Source organism: Aspergillus flavus, chromosome 8, assembly GCF_009017415.1.
Source record: "Aspergillus flavus chromosome 8, complete sequence".
Lineage (NCBI taxonomy): Eukaryota > Fungi > Ascomycota > Eurotiomycetes > Eurotiales > Aspergillaceae > Aspergillus > Aspergillus flavus.
In genome coordinates this window covers 1,141,784-1,155,372 of record NC_092403.1, presented here as the reverse complement: position 1 = coordinate 1,155,372, position 13,589 = coordinate 1,141,784, and the positions used below count along the sequence as shown (strand labels likewise).

Sequence of the window (13,589 nt, the reverse complement as noted above, 5' to 3'; positions counted from 1 at the left end):
ACATTTTAATTGTCGTTACTCCATAGGAGTCAAGCCTTCCTACAGATTCGCCGTATTGCCGCCGATAGGCGTTCGTCCTATATATGCCTCGGTACAGCTCTGGCGAACAACGGTCCTCTAATGAACCAACGAGAAAGGATATATCCTAAAGTCGTTGGTCTTAAAACCAGACAAAATTTGTGGTTTAGCCCTGCTTCTCCCTAATATGATAACTCTTCAACTTAACAAACGGATCGAATGCCTTTGGTACTAGAGTGTGTCCCATCCCGGAGTTCTTCCACCCGGTCCAGGCCAAATGCTGTATGCGGTGGTTAGCGACTTCACTAAGATTCGTATGAAGTGCAGGTATACTGACAGGGTTCGGATAATCGCAGCGGTTAATAAACACTGTTCCGGCATCAAGCAGCTTGAGGAGCCTTTCACCAGCTGCTAGATCTTGAGTCCACACACTGGCAGTCAGGCCGTAGTCGCTCTCGTTCATCAATTGCACCGCTTCCTCGTCCGAGGATACTCGCATAATAGGGAGCACGGGTCCAAATGTTTCCTCCTTCATGACGACCATATCGTGGTTCACCTGTGTTAATACCGTAGGCACCACGTAGTTACCCTCTCGCGGTGCGCTGGTAAAGGTCGGATTAGGAGACGTAGAATTGACGGCACCCTTGGCTAACGCATCTTGGATCTGGGAGTTAACCGACTTCTGAGCCGCGCGTGAGATTACTGGGCCGACGTTGACTGTCTTACCGCTGGGATCTCCAAGTTTATATCTGGAACTTTTGTCAGCGTCAAGAATTCACAACTGGTCTGTGGGCCACTAAATACTGACTGGGCCAACGCCTTTTGTACCTCTGCCACAAAAGCGTCATGGATGTCGGTGTGCACGTAAACACGCTCAACGGCGCAGCAGCATTGACCTGCATTGGACTGCGCCATCCAGCAATTGCTCCGCAACAAAAGGTATATCTACGTCCGGTCTCACGTACGCAGGGTCGTTCCCACCGAGCTCTAGACTAACTGGAACGAAGCGGCTCGTGGTCGCTTCACTTATCAAGCGACCGCCTTGTGTTGAGCCAGTGAAGGTAACCAGATTTATGTCTGGAATCTTCACTAACTCTTTCAAGGTTTTCGTACTTCCTGAATGGATGACCTGCAGGACAGCGGGAGGCAGTCCAGCTTCGTCAAAGATCTCCTTGATGCGGTCGCCCACCAATGGAGCCTGCGGCGATGGTTTCAATATAACTGGATTTCTGGCGAGCAAGGCGGGGATTAAGGAATTGACTATGATCAAGTAAGGGAACTAAACGATCAGCATCCATGGGATCAATGAGGTGGCATAAGTTAAAACGTAACTCACATTCCAAGCAAAGATAATTAGGATCCGCCCGACAGGTTCCTTTCTATCCAGCGTCTGAAGCCCGCTTCCGACTGTCCTGGTATTGGCTGGAGAGCGTCCTCGGCTATCAAGAGGTAGTCAGCGCGCTTTTGCATCGTTTCTACCTCCTTCGCGCCAAACGCAATTGGCCGGCCCATCTGAACGGTCAATTCCTCTCCGAGACTCTGCTTGCGTTCCTGAATCAGGCCTAACGCTTTGGTTACGATCTCCTTTCGCTGCGCAAAGGGCATTTTTCGGAACGTGAGATAGGCTTTGGCCGCGTCCCGACAAACATTCTCCGCTTCGGGGATGGTGGTTTCACCTCTCTCGTAGACGACCGTGTTTGTTGATGGGGAAAGGGTGCATATCAATCCGGAATGCGCTGTACCCTGATCTTTTGCAAGGCATAATATGCTAAATCGCCATTCTAGGTCCAAGCGACTGCTCTTAGCTATCCAAATATATCTTCCAGCCTCCATCGTTATAGTGCCAAGGGTTGAACCATGGACGCTGGGGATAAGACCGACCAGGAGATAGAGATGGGAGGCTACCTCTCCGATCACTACACAAGTAAGTAGAATATCCTGCAATAACTGAATTACATGTAGTAATAAGTCAACCACAGCTGCTGATGGGTTCTACGAACTACAGAAGAACTTCTCTCTCCTGTCGGCGATTGGGATGGGCTTCTCGCTCGCTAACTCCTGGTTTGGTATATCTACAGCTTTGGCCACTGGAATTGAATCGGGAGGTTCCGTGCAAGTTGTCTATGGTCTCATCATAATCACAATTGTTTATGGATGTATCGCAGTTTCCCTTGCCGAGCTGTCCTCTTGATAGCAAGGCCGGTGCGATCGTTCTTACATCAATGATTATTCTCACAGGATGCGGGTGCCTAATCGCCTCCCACACATGGCAGACGCGCTTATGTTGGTCCTTCGCTCGAGACAACGGGCTTCCTGGGTCGAAGTACCTTTCCCAAGTTCATCCGACCCTGCTGGTGCCGGTCTGGAGCCATCTGGTTAGCACTATGATCGTTAGCATTCTCGGGTGTCTATACTTGGGATCGTACACCACGTTTAACAGCATGGTTACCGCCGCTGTCATTCTACTGTACGCTTCATACAGTAGTCCAGTAATATGGCTGCTGATCAAGGGACGGTGTAACATTCAACGTGGACCATTTTGGCTCGGGGTGGTTGGGCGCTGTTGCAATTACGTCTTACTCGCCTGGTTACTATTTAGTCTTGTGGTTAGTATCCCTTCTGCTTGTTCTTTGTTAACCCCCCTCTCTCTCTTTCCTTTGCCTTTGTCCGTAACGATAATATTTAACTTGATTTTGCTTGCCCTATAGATATAAGCTAGCATATTGCAGATGTACTCATTCCCCCCTTCCTACCCAGTTACAGCGAGCAATATGAACTACGTGTGTGCTGTATATTTCGTCACTTTAATTGTTATCCTCACGTGGTGGATCTTGAACGCTAGGAAGAATTTCACACTGCATTAATCAACACTCGCACTCTTTGCGACAGGCATTCCACCCACGAGACGATATGATATAAAACTAGTACTCCCGCAGGAATATATGTCTTACCTTGAGTTCATTAGCATTTTTGTAAGCATTTATCGTGTTCCCTGACACATCGTTTGTCATTGACCTTGTATTGTCTCTAAAAGCACAAAGAATGTAGTCAAGAAATATCAGAATGATAGATAGATAGGTACGTTTGAGGTGCGAATCCTATCGCCGCATATAATTTACGTCCAGGGAGCCCTATACTTCGACTTCTTAACTTGTACACACACAACGAAGAATGCTAGGAATACGATGTTCAAGGCGCAACTTTGACACCATATGGTTGTTCTAGTCGATTGGGATTGGCAAACAATATGTACCGATGTCGGCCTAGCTATTCGGCTATGCTATGTTAGGTACATGTCTTCCAACAATGCATGACGACGGGAATCATCTTCCGCTCGCTATATACGTTTCAGATTGTATGATACCTCGATGAAAAGAAGCCACCTGGCCTGCGCCGTGATGCTATGCAAGGAAACCGGCAACCGAGTACGGTCGACGAATATGAACAAATAACCAAGCGTGCTATACAGGACCACAGGTGAATGCACCATGGACCTTGCCGGTTCGGTAGTTATTCCTCTAAAAATAGTGTGAGTACGCGTGATGGTTTAGATCCCGGGGAGGTGTGGCTTAACTTACTATATCCTGAATACTGGCATATAGGCCACAAACCAAGACAGCCACGCCGAAGAGGAAAACTAATGCGTTGACAACACTGCGAAGTAGGTTCTCCTTGGAGTACCATTTCCCCTTACGGAGGAACATGAACCACATCACTGGAGGCAAGTAGAAAGAGAACCCAGACGTGAAAAGAGATGAAATGATGGATAACAGGTCTGAAAAGAAAGGGATGGCTTCAGCGATGACCCATGCTATTACCGTAATGACGGTGATAAGAGTAAGCCACGTAATCCAACCCCCAGTCGTATTAATATATCTGGTGATGCTGTTGCTATATATCCGTTGATGGATTAAGCGACCGGCGACAATTGTGTTGATCGAGCCCGAGATAAAAATAACCGGAAGTGCTATACCAAATGCAACCTTGCTAACTAGCGGGCCGGCCGATAGAAGCGCGGGAGACTCGACGTCCGGTCCGACGAAGGCATAGATGGTCGCGCCCGTAATAGTATAGATCGCTATTTGCAAGAGGCCGAGCGCCCAGATTGACTTCTTATAGTCCTTGGGGGTATGCATTTCATCCATGAAGGAAAATTGGGTGGTGGCGAAAGAATAGGCAAATATGATGTTGCTAATGGCTATGAAACCTTCGGCAAAATTCGGATTTCCTTGGGGTACCGGGGACCAGTTCACTGCTGACAGTCCACCGGGGGTATTCGAAGATTTGATTCCCGTCGCAATGATAGTAATACCAATTGCGGCAATGATGGATGCGAAGTCGACATATCCAAGCCAGGCCACATCGGCAAAGGACGAGGGAATTGACAGCAACAGCAGGATGATGGCGGAGACGCCGCCAAACAGAAGAGAGCAAATATCGCTTCCAGTAATGTGACGAAAGGCGATGGTGCCGGTTAAGCAATGCGACCCTGTTACAAAAACGCATGACAAGATGAGCATGACTGTGAATGCTTCATATCCAAAACGTCCTGCCATTAAAGTCCCAACATCACCATAATGTCGTATGGATGGATGGGCCAGTTTCAGTTCCCCAATGATGTAGGACGTGTATATCGCAAGCATACCAATCCCAACCGTGCATATCACACCAGCTACCATTCCAAGGGTGGCAAAGGCCGACGGAATTGACAGGGCACCTAATGCAATCGCTTCGACGATCAATAGGACTGTGAGTTGTACCCATCCAACCCGATGGTATTTTATTTCACCGGCCTCGATGATGCGTTGTTCGACATCATCCACTGTCTTAGTGATCTTGCCATGGGAAAACGAAACTTCAGAGGCGGGAGAGTCTGGCCACTCGATCTTTTCCTTGCGTGTGCTGTTGCGGTCTGCCTCATGGCCTGTGACAGCATCCGTGATCTCGTCCTGGTTCCTCATGCTGTCAAGATATGTTTAAACGTGTGATGCAGAGGAAGGAAAAAGGAGGAATTGCGCATGAATTGCAACCCAGCCGATCGGAATTCAAAGCACTGACGGACGAGACGCTATTTGACGGTAGCATCGAATTGGCACGAGGAGATCATTACAGGGTCACACGGAGATCTCCGGGGGAATTGCATTATGGGTATTAGATCCCATGCCCCATCAGCCGTATGCAAGACAGCCCTTGCATTGGTCGCGATGGCCTCGATTATACACGGGAAGTCTTTGAAATGACGTATCAGACTAGGGGGATGTTGAGCTCATCTCCGCATCCGGGGTTCGTTCCAACGCCTTAATCAGCGCGGTTCGCTCAATGATTGGTTCCTAGCTAGATATGATTGCGGACCGACCCACTGTACTAACCAAATCGGACATAGTGCATTCCAGTCCATTATCCGCGCCTGCAACCAGCCTGTTCAGTAGGCTCTAGATCTGGTCGACTCACAAGCTTCTATGAGAACCTTGAGCTTTAACATATGCTCGCGGTATATAGAAATTCCACTATCATCTTTTTCTGCCGTTCTTACGTTAAGTTCGCCGTCCCTTGCCGAATTTATGCAGTCATACTAGCCCGAGGAATGCTAGACCGAGTCACTGACATAACGTACTATACCACGGCGGGTTGTACTAGAATTGCACAGCCGTGCGGATGCTGACCCTATCATATCCGACCCGCCGCGGATACTGAACCCCCAATCTGCATCCGCACCGCGGTGGATGCCGTGCGGATTTGCAACGATGAGTTGTACTACTTCCGACATTATAAATAAAGTTCATATTCTGCACCAATGTCAACAGAGAACAGCTATATCTAACGAGGGTTATTAGCCATATTATCATCTCGAGATATTGTCCGGTGGTATCCAGCATTTCAATGCGGGGATTGAGTTTCAGCGTCGGCTAAGGAGGCTCGGAATCAATTCCGTGAAAGCAGTCCCCTCTGGTTGAGGACTATCCCGCTTACTCACTATATCTGTTTCAAGCCAAAATAACCTGGGTCATTATCGACAAAATAGGGTCAGATAGGCAGGATCGTCACCTTATGAGAATGATAAGCTGACGGCGACGCGTATCGCTCAACTTTATGTCTGAAGTTTCGGATTCCGCGGCTTGGACTAGCTTCAGTCAGCCACGTTTACTTGCACACCCCTTACGTATATTCCATTAACACCGACTTTTCGGTAACGAATCTCTCGGTCAGATCTAACTATCTACGTGGCCTCGGTGATCTATGTCCCTTACTTCCGGGCTACACGTGGTCAAAGAAAGCACAGTGTGGGCAGAAGCTTCCTTGGCACTTCTTTTGCCCACGCTTAACCATCAAACCCCTTGCGTTAGTGATACGAGACTCTAGTTCTCAATAGCCATTAGAGTTTACCTCCGTATCTATTTACAGCTGGTATCAATTCTTTGCTGTGAATTGTGTTTCATTGCAAATGGCCATTGAGGCTTGTCATCGCCAAAGATGAATTTCACCAACTCGTTTGGCCTTCCTAGAAATGAGGACTTAGCGAGAGGTGGTATCCATAAATCGGGCGCTCGTATTTACGGCTTCCGGTTCTAGACGATCTTACGAGATGAATATATACACCTCAGTCACATGTGCTACAGCTGCGATGTAATCTATCCTATTAAAGAGTACGACCTGTGAGTGTATGCGAGACGCTCAACCTGATGTCAATCTTCCAGAAGGTGGGTTCAAATCGGCTACGGACAAACATTTATGTGTCTACCTTTTAGTATCAGCGGCTCTTGTGACTTTGACCTGCACACTCAGGCTTCCTTGCATGGTTACATTTATCTAGATGAAGGCGTTACATGTCGTGTAGATTTAAGGACGTTTATCATGCATTTGCGTGCTCTAATATCTGGGCGTAGTTCTCGAAACTAACCCGAAAAGCAATTTGAGTAAACTATGATCACAGTAGGTCAAGTATATCACGCAGTTTAAGCAAATCTCTGCACTTATAGTGTTAGACTTGGTGGGTCGCTGTTGGCATCATATGCTAAATTTTTTGATGTGCCCGTTTACTCAATTTGATCCGCTATAGGATTGGCACTAATAGTCTCCCGCACCCGTGATCGATCGTCAATGAATCTGAAGGTAAGACCCTTAACGATATCTCCACTATCCACGATATGTATCTCACACCTCACGACCTCATACTGGTCAGTCTCGTAGTACCGGAGTTGTTCTTCCTCCTCTTCAGAGTTGACTTCGTATGCCCACCCATTAACAACGGATGAGGAGGGACCATCTATAAGAGCTTTATATTTTCCGCCCCACATCTTCATCTTACCACCTTTGACCGTGGCTTGTTGAAGGACAGGTAGTACGGGGAGACAGATTTTCCGTGCAAGCGTCTCGGCGTCGGTAAGTGTTCCATAAAAGAAGTACCAAACAGGGTACTGGTTCTGAGTAGGAAGGAATATTTGATTCGTACTTGGAGCACGATTATGCGGAAGGGTAGTATCAATATCGGAGCCGAGGCTAGGTGATATGCTGTAGTTGGAGAGGTGCTTATCTGCCATATTGACTCGAATAAAGGTAGGTGTATAGTTTGAAAATGCTGAGAGTATTGCCAGCCTGGTAGTGCCCTTGATAAGACAGAAGCTGGCATCACCAAGTTCTCCTTCCCCTCTTTTTAGAAGTGGTCGTTCCAGCAGCCCTGCAATCTGCTGTATAATTGAAGGGCTGTTCAATGGCCCTTCGAGCTTAACGAGATAAGTCGTTGTATAGTCACACCTCTGTGCCTTGAGCTGAGTAGTCGGTCTGTGGCTATGGACCAGTCCAGTTTCGAGAATGTTGCTCTCATTCTCGTTCTCAGCCTCGAGGGCTAGGTTCTCGAGTTCAGTGAGGAGATCCATCTCAAAACGTAAGTTCGCTAAGCCGTAAAATAGGCCTCTTTATTCTAAGATCGGTGCCAAACGATGTGGCCAGAAAGACGATGTGATCAGGAAAACGATGGAGAATGAAAGCCAGGAAGGGAACTTTGGGATTTCGTCATACATGTAAGTGTTCCAATTACGTTTGTGATGACTCACGTATAAAGATAAATTTTGATGTAATATCAACTTGAGCACAAAAAGGCTGTGACGCTCACATGACTTTATATAGTATGGCAGTACCTACTATCTCCTCGATGTCTAAGAATAGACTATTATCAAATATATAACTGTCATAACATCCCTAGATGCCAACGATCCAGTGCATCTCTCTTCCAGAACTATCCAGCTCAGGATAAGGAGATTCTTTCGTATAGGGGGGTGGTTTGAAACTTTGTCTTCTTCACATTATCTTTTGTATGTAGCAGTAAAAGCAAACTAATTTGCAAACAAAAGTACTTCTATGTTGTAAGATAATTGATAGTGCGACTAATATAATCTTGGCGTGAATACTCCTTGAGTCATCTTGATGATACCTTAATCTATTGATATAACTTTCAGAGAAGCTTTCAACTGTGAATGGCAGGTGATAATTCAATAAGAGGCACAATCACGAACAAAAAATAGGCGGAAATATGCAATAAAGCATGCTACTAATGAAACTTTTAGTCTACTATACATTATCAATCAAGTGCTACTCTTGCTAAGGGCAGGTAGATGCTCTCCATAGGAGCTCTATTTCCTGTTCGAAGGTTCCATACAAGATGCGGGATTGGATAAGCCGAGAACAATAGACATGGATATATGATGAACTTGCAATAATCTTAAAGCCCGGCGGGTGCATTTGTTTTGTTTGAACCTACACCTGAGATAGACAATTCGTGTAAAACTACACATAGGGAAGGCTGATAGTATGGATTTGAGGAGGTCGTTTTTGAAATTATATACCAATTCGACCTCAGCAGAAACCTGGAATCTGAGTTCCAACCGCCATGATAAACTAAGTTGACTGTCTAGCTTCCTTTGTAACTCAGGTCTGTTAAGGTCTGAATGTTAGAACAATAGAAAGGGCAGCGATAGTAGCCATCCCAGTTCCCCTTCGGTGTTTAATAACCTTCTGTTCCTTATTCTCCACTGAAGTGCTGTGGCTACGGTATAACGGTCTCGGAGAGATGAAATCCTTCGATATCTTCCTTTCAAGTGTGCCCGAGTTTCAATAAACATAGAGATTCGTCTGGGTGTTGTATAGAATCGCTTTATTTTAGTCAAGTATTTGTTACCATGAACCCTGTTAAAAGGTTCGAATGCACACGTATTAGTAGTACTTGGATACCATGCACAACTTTCCAGTTGTCATACTCGCACTATACGGTATAGAGTTTGCTAAATAGAGTGATTACTCTAAAAGCATTTATGGGATGTGCAACTTAATGCTTAACTGTTTACCCGACAACGACCACACGGCCTTGGACATATCAACTACCTAGATTATATCTTTAATGCTGCTCCTACAACTTAATATCTCATAGAAAAGATTTAGGGTCATCCAAGCACCCGTTTCACTACCAACGCTGTCCGTTCAACGATCAAATCGATATCTGCTTTGGTAGCATTGTATGGCGGCGCAATCTGGATAATATCGCCATTCTTTCCATCTGCAACCCCTGTACCAGGGATGAAGGAAATTGAGTACTCCGATAATCCAGTCTTGTGGATCACAGGTGCGATTTTCTGCTCAGCCAAGAATGGCTCCTTGGTCTCTTTATTCTTCACAAATTCGATCTACGATGATATTAGCAAGTCTTTGCCGGCTCCAGGGACATCCCGACACTCGGATTAGGGGCGGGCCAATACTCACACCCCAGAAAAAGCCACGACCACGGATGTCGCCTACATGTTTGTGGTCGCCAAGCTGTTCTTTCAGACGGTTACCCAGATACTCGCCCAAACTCCGGACGTTCTGAAGCAGATTCTCTTCCTTAATGATTTTCTGAACTTCATGGGCCGCTGCGCATGCAACTGGATGGCCCTGGTATGTTTGACTGTGTACGAATGCGCCAGTTCCTTTGTCCAGAGCTTGAACAACCCTCTTGTTGACCAGTAGAGCTCCAATCGGAGCGTAGCCACCTCCCAACCCCTTGGCAACCGTCTGGAGATCGGGCACAACGCCTTCTTGCTCCCATGCGTGGAGCGTGCCACAGCGGCCCATACCGCTCATCACTTCGTCAAGGATAAACAACGCTCCGTGGCGATCACAAACCTCCTTCATCGCCTGAAGATATCCCGCGACGGGAGGGACACAACCCAATGTCTGTGAGCGTGTGCGTTAGATAATCGAACAAAATATCGAGATAGAAACTCACTGTTCCTGAAACAGTTTCAGCGACAAACGCGCACACGTTACTTGGGCCAACGGCTTGGAATTCATCTTCCAGTTCTTGTGCCAGTCGCGCAACATAGTCTTCGTCAGATTCTTCTGCTCTCTTTCCTCTGTATGAGTAACATGGGGACACGTGGGAAACATTGGTAGTCAGTATTGGTGCATAAGGTGCCCGACGCCCAACATGTCCTCCCAATGAAAGGGATCCAAGAGTGTTCCCATGATAGCTCTGCCGACGGGCGATAAATCGGGTTCTGGACGGTTCCGGGTTTGGTAGTTCGAGAAAGTATTGACGTGCCATTTTTAATGCCGCCTCAATCGCTTCGGTACCTGATGGCGCCATGAGCTACAGGCTCCGATGAGATGGGATCATCTAAGAATGACATACCAGAGCTGACAATAAAAGCTTTAGATAGTTGATTTTGTGTCGATTCGGATAGCAACGTGGCCAACTTTTCCGACGCCTTACTCGTGAAGAATGGAGCGTAGATATAGCTGAAGCTTTGCAACTGACGCATTATGGCATTATTGACGCGGGAGTTGTTGTGACCGATACAAGCCACTGCAGCACCACCGCTGGCGTCGAGAATCTCCCGTCCACCCTCGGCAATGAGGTAGTTCCCATTGCTGCTTACTATTGTCGGAGGTTTCGTGTCCAGTTTTGAGTGAAGGATAGCACTTTTATCTCTACTCTCCAGGTTAGTAGATGTGTGGTTTTGTTCGCCATCGCGCTGCTTCTCTGCTTCCACCAGCTTATGCTTTCCGGTGGTCAGGGAGAATCGGCGAAGGGAAATGCACCCTTTCCGAGCTCGTGTGGCATTGGACAGCGACCGGGTCACTGTGGAACGCATGACTATGTTAATACTGCTTCCAAGATGGTCGAAGAACATCTGGGTTAAAGGAAAATCGACCCGACGAAGGATGTACATATACTTGCTTTGACTTGGGGTAGCATCAGGTGACTCGGCCGATTAGCCACATACATGGGTTCACCTAACGGGCATACTGTACCTCTCAGATTAAACCAGTGTTGGGAAAGCATGTCTCTTTGGTTATCAACGTCACCTGCGGGTCCGATTTGTTGGATCGCCGAAGATCAGAAGAGTCGGATAGGCCCCTTCTTCCGAGCTTCCGAGGGACTGCAGATGCACCCCCTCCACCTTCCTCGCTGGTTATCTTCAAGGCCCGAACAGGTCCCTGATATGACTAACTAAACGTCGATCCTATTCCCCGCTTTGTATTCATGAGTTGTTCGTGCGATAAGCTTGCATACAGTGTTCGGGTTCCTTATCCGATAATTCCCCCTCATCAAACTTGATTGAAAGATCGACCGTTGAGTTTATGTTATATTTCTACGACCTTAACGCAGGTTTTTCCTTGATATGCTTCTATCATATCCTTAAGGTGCGGAAATTTAACATTCTATCATACGTTTAATTAGACATTAAGCGATCGTAATAACGATCTCGGGACGTGCAACACAATGGCCGCTTGGCCTCCAGTAAAGCAGACATTCCTCCGTTATAGGCAAATCATTCAATCCCACTCCCGTACAGGTCTTGCAGTTGATGCTGGTGAAATCTCAAAGCGTGGTTCGTGGCCACAATAGCTCGGCCATGGTCGTGTCATGGAATTTCGCGGAGGAACATGGGTATACTAGGCTGTTGTCAGAACTTCCACGGTAAACAGACATATCCCAAGTACAACCGTCGGCATGAAAATTCCCTCCCGGTATAGTCCCATCTCAAGAGCGACCTCAGGATGTACGCAAGTGCAACGACTAGGTCTTAGGTCACTCGACGGGGTCGACGTGCAAGGGGACTCGCCTCGTTGGAGTTCTAGAAGAAGCAAAAAAGCGGTTAGCACTACGAATGGCATGCATGGGAAACAGGAAGAGCTGACTATCACCGGTGCACCGTCTTTTTCTTCTGATGTACTTCCATACGATTAAGAATGTTGAAGGACTTGTTACAAGGAGGGTAACTAAAGCGATGATAGTCTCTGGAGTCCACGCCATTAGCAATGCTTCAGCTGGGCAGTACAACTTCTGATTTCAACCGTCTCTACAGTGCGTTATATATACCACAGACCGGGCTAAACCCTGGCCGACATTTGAGAATTCCGCACGCCATCAGGCACCGTAGGTCCGCCTATGGGAGTAGCTGAGTGCCCCAAATGTTGGTAGGACCGCTGAGACAAACTACACCTACATCAGCAGCCACCTCTGACACTTGGGATGAAACTCGCTAATGCACGTATAAGTCGGAATAATTGGTCGAGCGCCTACGCAGGTGTGCATTAACTGGGTTTGCTCACCACCCCCCTACCTAAGATCAGAAAGGTTGCTCGCCAAAGTGAATCGTCAATTCGATCTCCTTTTATATGTCGTACCGCAGGATGTATCTTTGCAGGGGACCGGACGACGTGATGTAGGCTAGTATGCGACAACCCATAAATCGTGGCGGTGCTCTGATGTTCACTCTCCAATTGACGACTCGCATTTCAGAAAGCAGGTAACGTGAGTGGCTTCGACGGCCAAAGATCCCTGGCATCTCAACTTAACTTCTTCCCCTCTTTTATCCCATCATCTTTCCAGCTACCAGGTCAATGCGACCAATTGACTCAGTCTGCGGTAACGTACATTACCGTACTGTTCCTCTACTTTCTCGTCCAAATTTATAAGAAGCTTAAAGTCGTATGCAGGCCCATGGAGGTCGTTCAACCTCATATACAGCTATCTGTGCTCGACTGGCAAACAGTTTAACATAGGCATACCAGGACGATGGACCTAATGACGTCGCGATTCCTAATAGAAAGTAGCGGAAGCTTCCCTATGCAACAAAGTTTGTCTGCCTGCCCAGGCTCGTTACAGTCGAGACCCGGAGCGATAAAGAGCCAAAGTAGTTGTTACACAGACCATAGCACCGGTCCTCTGGCATCCGTATGCATGGGTGGCCGTAATGGCTCGCTTTTAGTCTGTTCTTCGGGTGCTATCCTATCTCAAAAAACAGACATGAATACACGACCAAAGACTGGGCCTGGGTCCACATTTACCTGCCAAGTTAGCGATTCCCGGTCATGCCTATATTTTCCGGGTAGCTAGCACTCGTAGCTCTCGTAACATGTCTCCTTTTCGCCATGTCGGTCTGTTACACTCCCCATCTAGGTTGTCCATCTCGATGGTTAAAGCTAAACGCGCCACGAACCCAAACGTTTGCTTGTGCCTAAGTCCCCATATTCTTAAAAAGAAAGAAAGTAAACCATAACTTGTAGATATTCAACCGCCTTCTTCAGTCAAA

The 13,589-nt window shown here is 47.1% G+C and overlaps 4 protein-coding genes across 4 annotated transcripts; all 4 read right to left on the bottom strand.

Annotated features, from left to right (window-relative positions):
- Nucleotides 1–184: 184 nt before the first annotated feature.
- On the bottom strand, nt 185–2,757 carry F9C07_2205826 (Aldehyde/histidinol dehydrogenase; the record flags this gene model as incomplete). The annotated part of the gene is made up of 7 exons (XM_071509616.1): nt 185–298; nt 356–767; nt 827–891; nt 926–1,297; nt 1,355–1,397; nt 1,427–1,766; nt 2,754–2,757. 7 exons carry the CDS (start codon nt 2,755–2,757, stop codon nt 185–187), a joined length of 1,350 nt encoding a protein of 449 aa, XP_071367308.1.
- Nucleotides 2,758–3,479: 722 nt separating this feature from the next.
- F9C07_12573 (transmembrane amino acid transporter protein-domain-containing protein) lies at nt 3,480–4,979 on the bottom strand (the record flags this gene model as incomplete). The annotated part of the gene is made up of 2 exons (XM_071507857.1): nt 3,480–3,536; nt 3,597–4,979. 2 exons carry the CDS (start codon nt 4,977–4,979, stop codon nt 3,480–3,482), a joined length of 1,440 nt encoding a protein of 479 aa, XP_071367307.1.
- Nucleotides 4,980–7,052: 2,073 nt separating this feature from the next.
- On the bottom strand, nt 7,053–7,892 carry F9C07_12572 (uncharacterized protein; the record flags this gene model as incomplete). Its single annotated transcript, XM_041287591.1, has 1 exon — nt 7,053–7,892. The coding sequence occupies one exon, from the start codon at nt 7,890–7,892 to the stop codon at nt 7,053–7,055; it is 840 nt and encodes a 279-aa protein (XP_041151378.1).
- A 1,427-nt stretch (nt 7,893–9,319) lies between these two features.
- Nucleotides 9,320–11,183, bottom strand: F9C07_2287227 (putative aminobutyrate aminotransferase; the record flags this gene model as incomplete). The annotated part of the gene is made up of 4 exons (XM_041295444.2): nt 9,320–9,692; nt 9,769–10,221; nt 10,274–10,620; nt 10,679–11,183. 4 exons carry the CDS (start codon nt 11,178–11,180, stop codon nt 9,453–9,455), a joined length of 1,542 nt encoding a protein of 513 aa, XP_041151379.2. The 3' UTR covers nt 9,320–9,452.
- Nucleotides 11,184–13,589: the final 2,406 nt, after the last annotated feature.